The sequence below is a fragment of the Gregarina niphandrodes genome, assembly GCF_000223845.1.
Source record: "Gregarina niphandrodes unplaced genomic scaffold scaffold00007, whole genome shotgun sequence".
Classification (NCBI taxonomy): domain Eukaryota; phylum Apicomplexa; class Conoidasida; order Eugregarinorida; family Gregarinidae; genus Gregarina; species Gregarina niphandrodes.
In genome coordinates, this window is record NW_011645778.1 from 83,226 (window position 1) to 98,192 (window position 14,967).

The following is a 14,967-nucleotide window of genomic DNA, read 5'->3' on the forward strand; positions in this document are numbered from 1 at the left end:
ATGTCAGCTTGACAGCAGCATCTAAAAGAGAAAAGATCTGCAAGGCAACTTGCGAGCCATAACCAATAGCTTGGTCTGGGCTAAATTCCTTGTAGCCGGCGTGGACAGTGGTGCAGACCATTCGTCCGGGAATTCATGGGCAAAGCCGGCCCAGATTCCCGGCCGGATTTCTGGCCCAGAGCCGGGCGGTCCAGAGGTGGATATGGGAGGCTAGGGGTGAGCTTTAGGGGGTTAGTGAGCGAGGCTTGTGACTGGGGCAGTGTGGCGGGTGCAATTACTTTTCGGTGGAAACTTCGAAGGTGTCGTCAACGGTCTTCTTGAGCCAGACACTTGGATTGAGCACGTCTGCGTCTCGCCGTAATACTGCCGGACTCTGTTGCGTGCCATGCCGCCAGTAGCCTTCGATGACGGCTTTTTCTTCGCAAAGCAGTAACTGGCCAAACCCGTGGAACTTGACCCTTCGAACACCCAGAGACGGCGGGTCGATAGAAATGCCGCCAGTGTACTGCCATTCCCGCACCTTCCGAACCGTCCAATTCACGTTCAGATCCAGGTCATCCACCATGTTCGAAGCCGTCAACCAACAGCCGTCGAACACTATGCAGCCGTCTTCACTCGTAGGGACCACGTCCACCAACTCCTTCAGCACCGGTCGAATAACGGACGGTGTCGGCCACCACGGCTCCAACGGCTCGACATCACTTACCATGCGGCTGAAGTTAAGAACACTTTCATAAACCGAACCAGCAACTACCGCATGGTCCTTCGCCGAATGGTCCTTCATCCTGCCCCCCTTAATCAACTGCTTCGGGTCGAACTTGTCCTTCTTGCCCCGGCCTTCGTCTTTCCAGCCATCTTTCCTGCCATCCTCTCGCCGACGGCTCTCCTTGGTTCCGGACTTGTGGGCGTCAGAAGCGACCCGCGCGAAGAAGGCTCTCGGAGAGAAATCCGTCCTAGTCTTCTGCCCTCCCTGGTCAGACAACGACGGCGCGGGCAGCAACTCGTCGGGTAGTAACTGGTCGGGCAGCTGCAGCGGGACGGTCACCACTTCCGTTTGACCAGGGCGGGCGCTGTTTGACTGCTCCGGGTGGTCATCCAATTGAGATGACGACTTCCGGCCGTCGAACGGATGCGCCTGCGATCCCAGACGGTAGACCACGCCCCGGATGTCCTCTGCTACGGGACTAGCCATGGGTCTAGCTGGGGGCTCTGCCATGGACCTAGCCGCGAGCTCAGCCGTAGGCTCTTGTCCCGCCGACTCTACCACCACCGCGGGCACGCCTCTAGCCTGCCGACTGGGGTCATGCGGACTTGGCTCATGCTGACTTTGGTCAGGGAAATAGATCTGGCTTGGATCGTCCGTTCCGGTGGCCGAGTAACCTTCAGAGAGCAGTCTCTGAGTCTCTGGTAGTGGCGAGTTCAGTGAAGGCTCCGGCCGAGAGCATTTTTCCGTGAGTAAGTTGGAGGCGTCTGACGGCTGCCAGTGCGCTCCCCAAGAGGAGCCCGGTAAGGGACTTGGTGCGGGTCCTTTGCAGGGCCCTTGATCGGAAGTGGGCGATTTCTCCAAGCCCGGTGACTCTTCAAGCAGAGATTCTTCAACCAAAGATTCTCCAACCAGAGATTCGCCTTTGAGAGGGGGTCCCTGAGCCGGAGATTCTTCAACCAGAAATTCTTCAACCAGAGATTCCTCGTTGAGGGGGTTCTCAGTGCAAGTTGCTGCCGGGTTCTGGAGCGATTCCGGTCCCCGTAGTTCTTCCATAGCTGGGTCGGAGGTCAAAGGTGAGAGTGTTTTGCGCAGACCCTCCATGGTCAAGTAGAGTGACTCCGAGAGGTGGCTGGTCTTGGACGGCGGCTGGTCGTCGTCGGTGGACCAGTCGCAGGAGGCGGTGGAAGAAATGAAAGTCCCGCTGGAGCGTGCATTATTCAGCCACTGGCCCACAAAGGCGGAGCCGTCCTCGAAGACCATGGTGCCGTTGCCGTGGAGCGACCCACGGTAAAACTCCCCACTGTAGACCAGTATGGTGCGGCTCTCGAGCACCGAGTTGGCTTCGTGGAAAGGCGACTGCCCCCCCGTGCTGGTCGTGGATAACCCTGCACTCGACTGTGCGCCTTGACGGGTACTCGATTGCCCGCCTGCAGTTTGGCCGTTTTCGTCATTGTCTTTGCGTTTGATATAGAGCGTGCCGAGTCCGTGGAAGCGGCCTTCATGCCAGTTGCCGGAGTATTCGTAGGGGTATTTGCCGTCGGCCCACTCGGGAACGACGAGGGGTGCTAGGGCATCGCGGTTGATGGGGAGTGCGAGTCCGGAGTTATTGACAAGTCGCGCGTTGCCCTGGAGGAGGCCGTGGGCGAAGGTTCCTTCGACCCTTATGTCAAGGGCCATGTGGACGTAGATGCCTACGCCGTGTATGCGGTTGTTGACGAACTGGCCGCAGAGCATTTCAGTGCGACTGCGGCAGAAGCCAATGCCCCATTTGGCATCTTCTTTCCAATCGCCGGCGTACATGCTGAGGGCAGAGCGATAGACGCCACGACCGTGGCGGCGGTCTTCTTTCCAATCGCCGTCGTAGACGACGTTCTTGCCCAAGTAACGTCCAGGCCCATGGCGCAGACTCCTGCGAAACTGGCCGCGGAAAATGTCGCCATTGTTATACACGTAATGTCCGAAACCGACACGAGGTGGTACGGTCCAGACGGGTATTTTGGGCAGAGAATTGAGTGCAAAGAAGGCCCTAAAGTTCCGCGTCTGTAACCACGCCTGCCAGAAGCCTTCGCCAAACTGCGAATACATACGCGTGCCCAAGACCGCTTCCAAACAATCCAAACGACGACCATCACCGCCTCCAAATGCCGCCAGCCGCGTCATTAATGCCACGTACGCACGTAACTGGTTCCGTACCTCGCTCTGCCGCAATTCCCTCCACAAACACTCTGGAAAATTCGACTCTCGGAAGCCACGACCTAAACGTAACCCGCGCCGGTCCTCTTCCGGCTTACGCAAACCACCGGCCTGACTCGCTGTCGACGCCCGACGCACCGATGGAATACTTGCTCGCCGAATCCGGTGCGCTACGAAACTAATAATCAACAAGACTAACAAATACATCTCTACGCCCACTCTACCTATACATGACCCCGGACTCCAGGTGACTTACTTGCGCAAATTCCGTTGGAATGTTTATGATGGTCTTCTGAGTTCCGCCTCGGTGAAACTTGTACCGAGTCGAAGATAGTGTTCTCCTCAGGCTCTGGCGCACTCGCCTCAATACCCAAGCCTTTGGACAGCTTACTGTCGAACTCCGCCGGTTGTAATACGCTCTTTAGCTGCTTATTTCTCACATCGATGGCCGTGACCTTCGAGCTGGGCAAGTGATGATGATGGACGCCCAACGTCTCAGGTGTGACTGTAATATCATCGTGCGGACAAATCACCACGAGATCCGATGGAACCTGACTCAGATAAACTACGTTTGTCGTCCCGATGATGTATGATCTTGCTTCATTCAATTCCTTTAATAAATCCAGGGAAGCATATGGCAGAACGATCGTGCCCAAATCAAATACATTAACCGAGTAGTGTTGATGACAAATTGGTACAATAGTAGTGAAATAAACCACTATCGATGACACTAATGACGCACTCGGTCCCCAAACTATGATCCTACATTCCAGGAGTAATGCCTTCATCACGGTTATTAAAACCTCTGAACTCATGATGTACTCATCAAAGTGTCCGGTGGGGGGTGGTTGAACCGTCATAGGGTTGAACCATATTAGGGTTGGAACCATATTAGGGTTGGAACCGTAATAGGGTTGGAACCATAATAGGGATACATGGGCTAGGGTAAGACAGGGACAAAGGTGGGTAAGGTGGTGGTACTTTTCGGTGTATTCTGTAGTATATATTCTTGTATGATATCTCGAGATTTCGATGTAAGATTTGGTTTCATGATCGTTTGGCTTTTCAGCATCTTTCTCGTGTACTCCTTGAGTGAATTGGGTATCATGTCCATGGATCGCTCAAGACCGGACTGTTGTAGTAGAGTAAGATGATAGCGAGGAAGTGTCTGAGTATCCATGATGTTCGTTGACCTGAGAATTTCCTTGTTAACAGATTCGTAGAGTAAAGACATGATCATCTGAGCAGACCTGAAATCTTTTCTCTCGAAGAGCTCTTCACAGTATTCTCTCGTAAGTCTTATCATTAGGTCCCAGCAGGGAATCTCGCTTACTACGACCAGAGATTTTTGGATAACTGACCGAGTGATGGATGGGTCGGCGGTATAACTCATATCCTTCACGTCAATCGCACTCATTGTGGAGACACCGTATAAAGGGATCCCGCTAACTGTCGGATATATGACCAGCGTCGTTTCCGAAGACAAGCGGTGGCTGCCGTCCGGCAAGGACAGGCTCGGCATATGTCGAAAGCTACTAAACAAGTCATTGTATCGGTACAGTCTGTACACCTCCATCAAGTCACCTACATACCGCATGCCGTCGACCCCGCTGCTTCTCACGCACGGCATCCGGTCAACGCCCATCTCTTCACCAATTCCAGACAGATCTTTGAGTTCATCTAACACGCTAGGATACACGCATTCCAGCTCAGGCCCTTGCGAGTGATGAAAGCCGACCAAACATACTCTATAAACCAAGCATACAGGAGAGCCATAGGGCACGAGTCAGGCGTAGGAATCAGGGGCAGGAGAGTCGGGAGGGGAAAGAAAGCGTCGGTAAAAGAGATCGAGGACCGGGAGGTGAGTGCTAACGCAAGAACGGGTGGACCGCTGATGAGTGATTTAACTGCGATGTCGTTGGTAGGGTCCTTGTTCGGGACTGCGCTCGCTGGGTTGGACGATTGTTTGTTGCTGCGGGTCTTGTTGCTATTTCCCCCGACTAGCCGCGCTCCAATGGACCTCAACCCATCAAGAATCATAAGGAAAACGTTATTGGTTGCGGCTAGTTAAGGACAGGTGCGTACGAGCCAATGGTTTGAGTGGTGGTCACAAAAAAATGCGTTATTATCTATCTATCTAAAACTGCTCGAGCACGGTGAATTCTTCACCACCGAAATCCTCGACGGAGCTGAAGTCCTCGTCATCCAAGTCCAGGTCATCATCCACATCGTCAGTGGCAGGGGTCGGGACAGTCTTGGAGGTGGTCGTGGTGGTAGTGGTGGTCGTGACGCCAGGGAGGTTGGACTTAAGGACGCTAGTGAGGAACGACTCCTTGAGTGCCGCCCCCTCCTGAGCACTTCGTTCAGAGAGTGGTCGGCCAACGAGCCAGTCCATAAGGGCGCCCGGAGACATAAGGCGGGCTGCCGAGCAGATGTTATGGATGTCCTCGGCAGTCTCTTTGACATAACGCTCCATTAGGCGGTCCCTAATTTCCTCGTTTCTCAGCATGGTCTGCACGCGGTTCATGAAGGCTCCGTTGAACTTGCCGTTGAGCAGCTCGTCCATGGTCGAAGGCATCTTATCCTCAGCCAAATCGCTGCTTTTGTCCATCGCAAAGACGCGAGCAAACGGACCGTTGTAAGACGACGGGACAATCCCGTGGAAGATGGACGCAGGCGCCTGACCCGGCACATACTTCAACAGCTCCTCAAACGGCTGCTGGCCGGGCACGGTCTGGGGTAGGACAGTGTAGCCGGTCTGCTGGGTGGGCATCGGCTGCTGAGCAGCGTTAGCCGGCACGTAGACCCATCGTCCCTCGGGCTGAGCACCAGGCGTCTGCGCGGTGGGCTGAGCAGCAATGGGCTGAGCAGCAATGGGCTGAGCAGCAGGCTGAGCGGTGGGCAGGGAGCCCGGGGTCAACACGCATTGACTGGTAACTTCTTGGTTGCACGCTGCGCAGTCCTCGCGGGAGCTAGCCTGGAATACCGGAGACGCGGTCTGGAATGCCGGGGACGTAGCCTGGAAGACCGGGGCCATGTTGGCCGAGGTCGGAACCATGCTGTCCACGGAGGGGGTTGCAACCGGGGTCTCTTCCGACGGCGTGATGACACTCGGGTTTACAAACACATCAGCACACACCCGGCCAACGCGGACCAAGCCCTGCTGCTCGTCCTGGCTAGTGACCATGACCGCCGCAAGGGACGCGACCGCCATGGAACGTAGAGGAGTCCTGGAGGCGACAGTGGATACCGGCATAATGTCTTTCTTTTAGAATTTTTTGCTTCTGAAAAAAAAATTGCCGTGACATAACAAACCGGCAACTGCCGGCATCCAGCCAGACACACGCCGCCCATTTAGCGAGACATTGGCTCTGCCAACCCGGCTACCATCCTGGCTACCATCCTGGCTACCAACCCCCTCCCTCCCCCCAAGCACCCGGAGACCCGGAGACGGCACCAGAGCCGGTATCATAGCAGGTCACGAGGGTCGGCGAGTCGCGGGGACGGCTGGCGAGTTATAGGGGCTACCGACGTGGATGAGTGACGTAGGAGGCGGGGAACCAGCCTTGGACCTGCGGCCTGTCGGCTAACCGTCCGTAATTCCAGGCGTCGGCGGTGGCGAGTACTTCTATCCGCGTTCCGCGTTCCAGACGTAAGATGAGGCTGCGGTCGGCCGCGACGCGTTGGCCCTCGAGTGTCTCGCCCGACCAAGCCGCGACGGCAGCCACGACTGGGAGTGCACCCTCCCATACCAGCACCGGGAGCACGTTACCAGCGGCAAAGGGTGCGGTTCGGTCCAACATACGGTCGGCCAGCGTGTTTTCCAACACCGCCAACAGCCGCTGCTGTTCCGAGGGCGACACGTCAGCCAGCAACGCCGGGTTCCACCACTCACCCGTCACACCTTGGCACAACTGCACATTCGACCGCATCGCCCACTCCGGCATCTCACGCCGCAAAGAACTCAGTCGTTTGTGCACATCCGCCACTGTCCTGCGGTAGTCACCCGTATTCCTGCAGTCCCCGCTCGTACCCACTGTCCGGTAGTCGGGACCTGTACTCCGATAGTCGCCCGCACTCCGGTAGTCTCCAGCGGCGGTCCTGTAGTCGTCGCCGCCTGTCCTGTACCCGCCTCGCGAATAATCATTCCGAAATGGCTGCATGTCATTCAGCAACCGCGCCGACATGTCTTCCTGCACGGGGGCCTGCAGCCCACCGTCTAGAGACAAATGCATCACCTCCGGCCCCGGTCCTCGGTCCTGTCCCGGTCCTCGGTCCTGTCCCGGTCCTCGGTCCTGTCCAGACCCACGGTCTCGTCCAGACCCGCAATCTTGTCCGGACCCGCGGTCTTGTCCATTATTTAATTCCCGTATGTCCCCGAGACCCCCTAGCTCTGGGTCAGCCACATTATACAGGCCCGGAGAGTTCCGATCCGCCGGACCCCTCCCGGTGTCTGTCGGGCTCCGCAAAGAACCGTTGGCCTTCGTCTGCACCAGAACTTGTCTGTACGAAGGGACGGCACTCGAAGGTGGCTTCATGACCGGTGGCGACATGAGCGGGTTGATTGGAGGGTAGGGGAGCGACCTTTGTTTATCCATTCCTGCCTTATCTAGTCCTGTTTTATCTAAACCCGCCTTGTCTACTCCTGCCTTATCTATCCTGGGCTTTTCTGCGGTTGTCGGAGATTTGTCCACCGAACCAGCGGGCAGAGGAACCCCAGGGGGCAGCGGAACATCAAGGGACAACGGAACGCCAGTCGGGAGAGATGCAGGGGCTGTACCAGCTGGGCCTGTGGAACCAGGCCGAGAAATTTCTCCGAATTTTTGCGACTGTGGAGTCGTAGGAGTTTGTGAACCTCCCCCACCACTGCTTCCTTGTACAGGACAGAGGTCATCATATATATCCAAGGCAACAAGGTAGCTGAGATCGTCATTTTCTTCTGCCAAGGGTTCCAGAATTTCTTTGAGGTCATTTACTTTGGCCAGCACTTCGTTAACGTCATCTGTAGACAGGGCATTGTTCCTCAATTTGCGCAGACAGTCATCTAACCGCTCCACGTGGCCGGTATAACATTCGACAGCGGCCAGCAACGTCTGATACCTCGGGTTGTCTTCCACAACTGTGTTGTTAACAGATCCTTTCTTACCCGATGACTTACCCCGTTGTCTATGAAAAGATTCAATCTCTGACGTCAAGAGGTCCGTTTTGTTTTGCATAAGGTCTATATATATTTGCATCCAATTGTATGCGTCTTGGAGCAAGCTGGCCTGCTCATTTGTCGTGTCTTCCGAACTGACTCCTCGCAGGTAATAAATTTTTCCCTTCCTGTGCCGCGATTCTATCTCTTTCTTCGCTTCTAGCAGGTCTTCCTTAGTAAACGAAGTCTGCCGCAGATCTGCATGCGTTATCCAGTCCATCATTTGCTGCCGATATCGATACACTTTCTTCATCAACATTTCCAACTCCGTCTTCAACTTTTCTTTGACCTCTGCCACCTGCCTTTCAGTCATCGTAGACACATCTACGGTTATATACTCCTGATGATTGGCAGCCGACGAACCTCGCTGACTCCTGGATCGTAAACATCCCAATTGCAATAATTCCGGAGCTTCCGCCCGAATCTTGCCACTCCCTAACGTAGCCCAGTCCGGATTTGCCGACGCTTCGTTATAAGACTTCAACTCTCGCCACTTCCCGTCGTATATCTATACAAACACACAATTACACTTACCCGCCCAGAATCATTCTAAACCGACGTTTGCGCCGGAACATGTTAGCGCGCGCGCGGAAACAAAATAAATCATGCAGCATCCACATTCTCGACTCCTACCTGCATATTCAACTGCGCTTCTCGAAGACATTTTTCAATTTCTCCTTGGAGTTTCTTGGACATGTTAGTCACACAAGACAAAGAAAAAAATGGGCCGCTGCTCACATCCCTCAAAAATTTACGACACTCTCAATACCGCCAGCGGCGGTAGCCATCAATCATTCTTCTTGGAGCCACGTCATCCATATCACCATTCCAGTGAGAACTTTGTCGGATTGAGTCTTGCAGAGTGTACTCATCAATTAGACCTTGAGCGGACGCCCGAGGGTCCACAGCGAGTCTTGCGTCACCTACATTTCGGCAATCACCGACGCGGGACTCCCCGGCGGCCAGCCTGTATTCAGCTGAGAGTCTGCCACCATCTGTCTGTCTGCCGCCGTCGAACGAATCAGCGCCAATCGGGCTCGTTCTGTCATTCAGTCTATCCGCGTTCAGTCTGTCCAAATTCACCCTGTCTAGACTTAGTCGATCCACACTCAGCCTATCCACGTCACGACGGTGATCCGCGTCATTTAGCCACCGGTCGTGAGTCAAGGAGGAGTACCTCCTGCGGGAAGTCATTTTCGCAGGTGCCCGGCCAGTATATCGCCAGGCGCTGTCGTAGTAGACCGGAGGAGGCTCGGTAATGGGACAGAGTCGCCACTGCCCGCTGGGCCCAAGAATTAACGGAACACCCTGAGGCAATGGTTCGTCGCGCCATTCCGTCGGATCTTGAGCCGCCGTCTGACGAAGGTAAAAGTCTCGAGACACGTCGTGAGACAAGTCATGAGACATGTCATGAGACAACGGCCGATACGAGGTCCCGAGACTGGTGGCTGGCGACACGGGTTGTGGTTCGTCGTAAATGTAGTCGTCTTGGATAGCCGCCAAGTAACGCTGAGGGCGGTAGTGAGGGGTCCGGGGATCAAGTCGTGTCTGAGAGTCAAGTCGTGCTTGAGGGTCAAGTCGTGCTTGAGAGTCAAGTCGTGCTTGAACGTCAAGTCGTGCTTGAGCGTCAAGTCGGGCCTGAGCGTCAAGTCGTGCTTGAGCGTCAAGTCGTGCTTGAGCGTCAAGTCGTGCTTGAGAGTCAAGACGCGCTTGAGACATGAACTTGGCAGCAGGACGCCGGCTTTCGGACTCGTAGTAGGGAGTTTCGTCCAACACCACGCAGGCGCTGGGGTCCAGAATAGCTGATTCCTCATACCGCAAACGGCGTTCATCCATCGGCGGCACTGGGAAAGACCCACCGAGGTAATGCGGCACCCGCAGGTCCTGTGCCGTCGGCAGTACGTGACTGCCGCCCACCGGACCCACGGGGTACCGCACAGCTCCTGTGGCCGTAGACGAAGATGAAGGGGCCCCCACGGTAGTCAGCTCGTCTTCTTGCTCTCTCGCCTCCAGCATCGTGCACTTGGACTCCTGGTCCGTCCACTCCCGCTCTCTTGCACCCGGCGGAACTGGAACCAGAGCAGCCTCGATCTCAGATATAGACGCAAGGCGCCCGACAGACCCCGGGTGTCCTCCAGACCCCGGGTGTCCTGCAGACCCCGGGTGTCCTGCAGACCCCAAGGGTCCTGCAGACCCGACGTGTCTCGCTCCAGCGTGGCCACCAGACCCAACGGCGTACGACGCAAACACGTTCGGGTCCAAGGCTACCGGCTCCAGCGGCGTCGATTCCAACAGACGGCCCGGCTGTCGCTCACGTCGCCCACAGGCGCGGTCACAGCCGGCAAAAGAACTGCCGAAAGGCTCATTGTCAAACGCATATGGTCGCTCTCCGCCCGGATACGGTGACCTTTCTCCGCCCGGATACGGTGACCTTTCTCCGCCCGGATACGGTGACCTTTCTCCGCCCGGATACGGTGACCTTTCTCCGCCCGCATATAGTGATGTCTCTCCCCGAGGGCGTGGTCGGTCCCCCACAGGGGTTCTTACACCGTCCACCGGAAAAGGTTTTTCGATGTTATATTGTAGGCCTGTGGGCAATGCAGCAGGTGGTGCCGACGAGTCGGGTGTATTTGTTGTCGATGGGCTCTCTTCAGTGGTTCCCTTTTGCCCAGCTTTCGGACTGTTTTCCTCTTGGCCTTGGTTGGAGTCTTCTTGTTGGTGAGATTCGAACTCTCGAATTTGGACCAGTAAGGAACTCTCGTCATTAGCATCCCTCATGAACCTGACTTTTTTGCTCAGGGACCGCTCACGAGTGGTGGAGCCTACATGCTGGAGAGAGAAGCTCGCGAACAATTACTCATCTTACCACTCGGCTGCCCAATACATTTCTGGGGGTGTCCTCGTTTGTCTTCCTAAGTCAAAATAAAACTGCAGCCTGTTTCGCTCTTACGAATGAGTTCGCGCTGGAGCATTTGTACTTCTTATCAAACTGCGAAAGAGCGTGCTGGATGCCATCGACTCATCTTCGGGTTTTCCGGGACTGATGTCCCATTACCCGAAACCCATTTTTTATGGGCACTCTCGAACACTTCTTCGTGAGACCAAACCGGGAACGAGGAGGAGGTACGAACACATTCTGCACACACTTAACAGCCGCACACACTCTGCTGTATACACCGTCCTGTCGACCTTTCTCACAGTATTCTCCCCCCCCCCCCTTCTGAGTTGTACTTCTGAGTTGTACCTCGGAGTTGTACCTCGGAGTTGTACTTCTGACTTGTACTCCGGAGTTGTACCTCGGAGTTGTTGCTTGATGATATGGTAATGTGCAGTGCCGTCTCAGATTGAGATACCAGTCCCCAATAAATTTGTGACATGGAATGTAAATGGTTTAACGAGTCGTATGAGAGCTACCGCGGAGTGGGAGTCGTTCAGTGAGTGGGTAGAGACCCAGACGCCGGACGTGATTTGTTTGCAGGAGGTGAAGTTGGCGGCGTACGGTTCGATAAGTTCGGTGAAAGGCGACGGGAAGCCTCGAGATCGTGGCAAGATCAAAGACAACACCAAAAGCGCGATCCCGGACGCAGATATTGTTCGACAGAAGTTACAGCGTAAACCATTTTCTCAGTACCAACAGTTTTGGTCCCTGTCCGACTGGAGATATTCCGGTGTCCTGGTTCTCGTTCGGAAGCCCATTAAGGTGTTGAAAACAAGATTTAACCTGGACCCCGACCGGCCCGCCAGCGAACACCACCCTGATGGAAGAGTGGTCGTCCTCCAGTTCCCGAACGTGGACTTTGTCGGCACCTATGCTCCCAACCACGGTTGGGAACCGGGACACTGGCAACGACGAGAAGAATGGGATAACGTTTGCCTCAACTACCTCATACGAAGACAAGAGCGCATTGACGGAACGAAGAAGGAAGAGAGAGCGGAACAGAACAAGCGGGAAGTGGGGGGGGAAGCCGGAGCTGAAGAAGAAGGGAAGCCGCTCCTGTGGATGGGTGACTTGAATGTGGCTCCGACGGACTTTGACTTGACTCATCCTGCTTGGTTCAAAGTACAGGTCCAGAGAGGTTTTGGTCGCGGCACAGCCGAAACGGAGGTTCCACCGGAGTGCTTGGGACAGCCTGGTTGCACGCCCGTGGAAAGGGAAAATTTTGCGTCCTTGCTCAGCCAGGGTCATATGACCGACGTTTGGCGACACTTCAATCCCGAGGGACCGCCGCCCTCAGACCGAACGTCCTCTGGTCCGGGGTTGGTGTCCCCTAGTCGTGGGGGGGGCGCCGGGGATGTCGCTAACAGTTGCCTTTGGGACGTTGAAACGGCCCACTGGACTTGGCGGGGCACTCCGGGAAATTTGACTCCCGAAGCAGGAAAGTACTATTCCAAGGCAATGAGAATTGACCACGCAGTAAGTCGACAGAAGGTCGGGGAGAAGGTCTGACGAATGGGTTTGTGGGGAGAGTGTTTATTGGGATATCTATTGAAGGGATATTTACTGGCTAGGTTGATTGATGTTCTGGTAGTTGATAAGTTCGGCGGCGATCGGACGGGTGGAGTCTGTGGAGATTGTTGGTTCCGGTTCGGCTCGAAGGAATTTCTGGGGGTCAGATCACTGTCCGATGGTGGTGTGTTTGTGGCCTGTGTCGAGGAAGCGTGTGTTGGTGGTAGGGGAAGAGGGTCGGAAGCAGTTGCGCGGTGAGGCGCGCGTTAGTGTTTGACGTTTTCCGTCTTTGAGATCGAGGTGTGTGTGGAAAAGCACAGGGTTAATTAGATGCGAGTGCTTGCTTGCTTCGTCGCCGTCTTTGCGGAACAGGACTTGCAGGGCCGACAGAAAGCGTTTGCGAGCCGTGGTTACTACGGTGGGATCGCGCCCCCGATGTTTGAGCCTGCGTTGCCTGGGCGGGCGTTTGAGACTGCGGTTTACGAAGGACCTTATTACGACCAGCCGGCGGCGGTGTTGTACGAAGACAAAGTGGTGGAACAGGTGATTCAGCAGCCGGTACAGATCTGTCCGCGCCAGGAGTACGTGTTGGTAGGAGATGAGTGTTGTCGGGAGTTGCGCGTTGACTGTCGCATAGACTGCCCGGCGAGCTTCCGCTATGACGGCTTCAAGTGCTTCCAGTTCTACGAACCCACTATTTACTGCCCTGTCGGCCACCTCATGGGTTCCCACTGCCACCACGTGGAGTACGTCGAAGCGCGTTACGAATGTCCGCTGGACACCATTGTGGACGTTGACGGCAGCTGCTTCGCCATAGAGCAGCTACCACCGGTTGAAATCTGTCCCGGTTCCACTATCCGAAGCAAGAACGGCTGTCTGGCGGTGGAGTACAGCGAGCCCGCCTTGGTCTGCCCTCCCGACACTGTCCCTGATGGGAAGCGGTGTCGGCGCGAAATAATTAACTGGAAGATGAAGAAGGGTCGCCGTCTTTCGGAAGAGGGGGAAGACGAAGAGTTGGAAGCCATGGGTAAGAGGAATGCATTCGGATATGAGGAACTTTCCTTCGGTGACCTGTACGCCGATATTTCGATCGCGGGTCCGGTGAACGAGTGCCTCTATGGAGACTGTCTTGGTGAATGGTTACCCGCAACTCCTGAAGTGAAAATCAAGACCAAGAAAGTGAAGCAGCCGATTGTGAGTGAGCAGATGAAATGGGAGAAGGTTAAGGTACCTGTGACTACGGCTAAGGTGAAGGACGTTAAGGTCAAGGTTCCTGACGTGAAAGTCAAGCCCATCAAAGAGAAGCCTGCCAAGACTCCACACGAAGTCGTCAAAGTCGTTACTCAAGCTGCCGAAAAGGTCTGCCCCTTCGGTCAGAAACACGGTAGCACTTGTGTTGCCGAAACGATCGTGCCTCCTGTCCTCGAATGCCCTCTGCCTGGCCTTGGACCCAATTGTTCACGCAAGATCCCCGTACCTTCCGTCCCCGTCTGCGCTTCGGGTGACTTGATGTGCGATGCAGTCTCCTGCCGCTGCGCCACCTACCAGGAGCTGTTGCCCGAAACCGCCTGTGCCGGCGGCCACCGTCTCCTCGACGGCCACTGTATCATCGAAGTCGCCGCCGAAACACTCTGCCCAATCGGTTTCTTCCTGGACTCCGACGGCACCTGTGTCCGAGCCGACTGTGAACCCGCACTCAGCATCGTCGCTGTACCCAACCCCACCAAAGCGGTCGTCCAACCCATCTTCCCTCAACCCGTCACCCAGCCACCTCCCATGGTCGCGCCCATGCCCATGTACGGCCGACCCATGATGAAAAAGGGCAAGAAACTCATGGACGACAGCGACGAATACTATTACGAATAGACACACCCGCACACAACGTGATTTTATACCTACCTAACCCACCAGTTAGTCTTAACTCCGAATCTTTGTATGAACCCAACTAACTCGTTATGCACAATACCGCTGCGGCTCAGTCAGTGATTCCGACCAGTCATCCCAGGGTAAGGTTTTTGGGCGAGTCTCAAAAATGGCTCTAGCGGAGGCGACGGATGGGACCATCAAATGGTCAAAGGAGCAGAGTTCGTCCGTTACGGAACTTTTATCAAGTGAAGAGCCCTCTTTGATCAACGTTTTGAGCAGCCCCAGCCTCCTTTTCGACGTGCGGAATAGGTTCCCCTACGTAATTGAATACTTGGCCAAACCAGAACATGTAGTGGCCTACGCGAAGATACTTACTAAAGAAGACGCTCCACCGTACAGCTCCATATCTTCGATAGACTGTATCCCGAAGCCAGGAACCCCTCCTGAACTGCTGCCCTCAGCCTCCTCATATCCCGACGAAAATGAACGACTACGGCAAATAGTGACCCAGCTTCTCAGTCTAGACTGCGAACAAATACTCAAGTACCTTCACCCCCC

General features: G+C 55.2%; 7 protein-coding genes across 7 annotated transcripts; 2 read left to right on the forward strand and 5 right to left on the reverse strand.

Annotated features, from left to right (window-relative positions):
- Positions 1-274: 274 nt before the first annotated feature.
- Positions 275-2,866, reverse strand: GNI_049810 (MORN repeat protein; the record flags this gene model as incomplete). Its single annotated transcript, XM_011131397.1, has 1 exon — positions 275-2,866. The coding sequence occupies one exon, from the start codon at positions 2,864-2,866 to the stop codon at positions 275-277; it is 2,592 nt and encodes an 863-aa protein (XP_011129699.1).
- A 257-nt stretch (positions 2,867-3,123) lies between these two features.
- On the reverse strand, positions 3,124-4,544 carry GNI_049820 (AVL9-like protein; the record flags this gene model as incomplete). The annotated part of the gene is made up of 2 exons (XM_011131398.1): positions 3,124-3,839; positions 3,881-4,544. The coding sequence occupies 2 exons, from the start codon at positions 4,542-4,544 to the stop codon at positions 3,124-3,126; spliced, it is 1,380 nt and encodes a 459-aa protein (XP_011129700.1).
- Positions 4,545-5,036: 492 nt separating this feature from the next.
- GNI_049830 (hypothetical protein) lies at positions 5,037-6,155 on the reverse strand (the record flags this gene model as incomplete). Its single annotated transcript, XM_011131399.1, has 1 exon — positions 5,037-6,155. The coding sequence occupies one exon, from the start codon at positions 6,153-6,155 to the stop codon at positions 5,037-5,039; it is 1,119 nt and encodes a 372-aa protein (XP_011129701.1).
- A 268-nt stretch (positions 6,156-6,423) lies between these two features.
- GNI_049840 (Not1 amine-terminal domain, CCR4-Not complex component) lies at positions 6,424-8,792 on the reverse strand (the record flags this gene model as incomplete). Its single annotated transcript, XM_011131400.1, has 2 exons — positions 6,424-8,604; positions 8,730-8,792. 2 exons carry the CDS (start codon positions 8,790-8,792, stop codon positions 6,424-6,426), a joined length of 2,244 nt encoding a protein of 747 aa, XP_011129702.1.
- Positions 8,793-8,858: 66 nt separating this feature from the next.
- On the reverse strand, positions 8,859-10,874 carry GNI_049850 (hypothetical protein; the record flags this gene model as incomplete). The annotated part of the gene is made up of 1 exon (XM_011131401.1): positions 8,859-10,874. One exon carries the CDS (start codon positions 10,872-10,874, stop codon positions 8,859-8,861), a length of 2,016 nt encoding a protein of 671 aa, XP_011129703.1.
- Positions 10,875-11,499: 625 nt separating this feature from the next.
- GNI_049860 (endonuclease) lies at positions 11,500-12,543 on the forward strand (the record flags this gene model as incomplete). Its single annotated transcript, XM_011131402.1, has 1 exon — positions 11,500-12,543. One exon carries the CDS (start codon positions 11,500-11,502, stop codon positions 12,541-12,543), a length of 1,044 nt encoding a protein of 347 aa, XP_011129704.1.
- Positions 12,544-12,873: 330 nt separating this feature from the next.
- Positions 12,874-14,409, forward strand: GNI_049870 (hypothetical protein; the record flags this gene model as incomplete). The annotated part of the gene is made up of 1 exon (XM_011131403.1): positions 12,874-14,409. One exon carries the CDS (start codon positions 12,874-12,876, stop codon positions 14,407-14,409), a length of 1,536 nt encoding a protein of 511 aa, XP_011129705.1.
- Between the last annotated feature and the right edge of the window lie 558 nt (positions 14,410-14,967).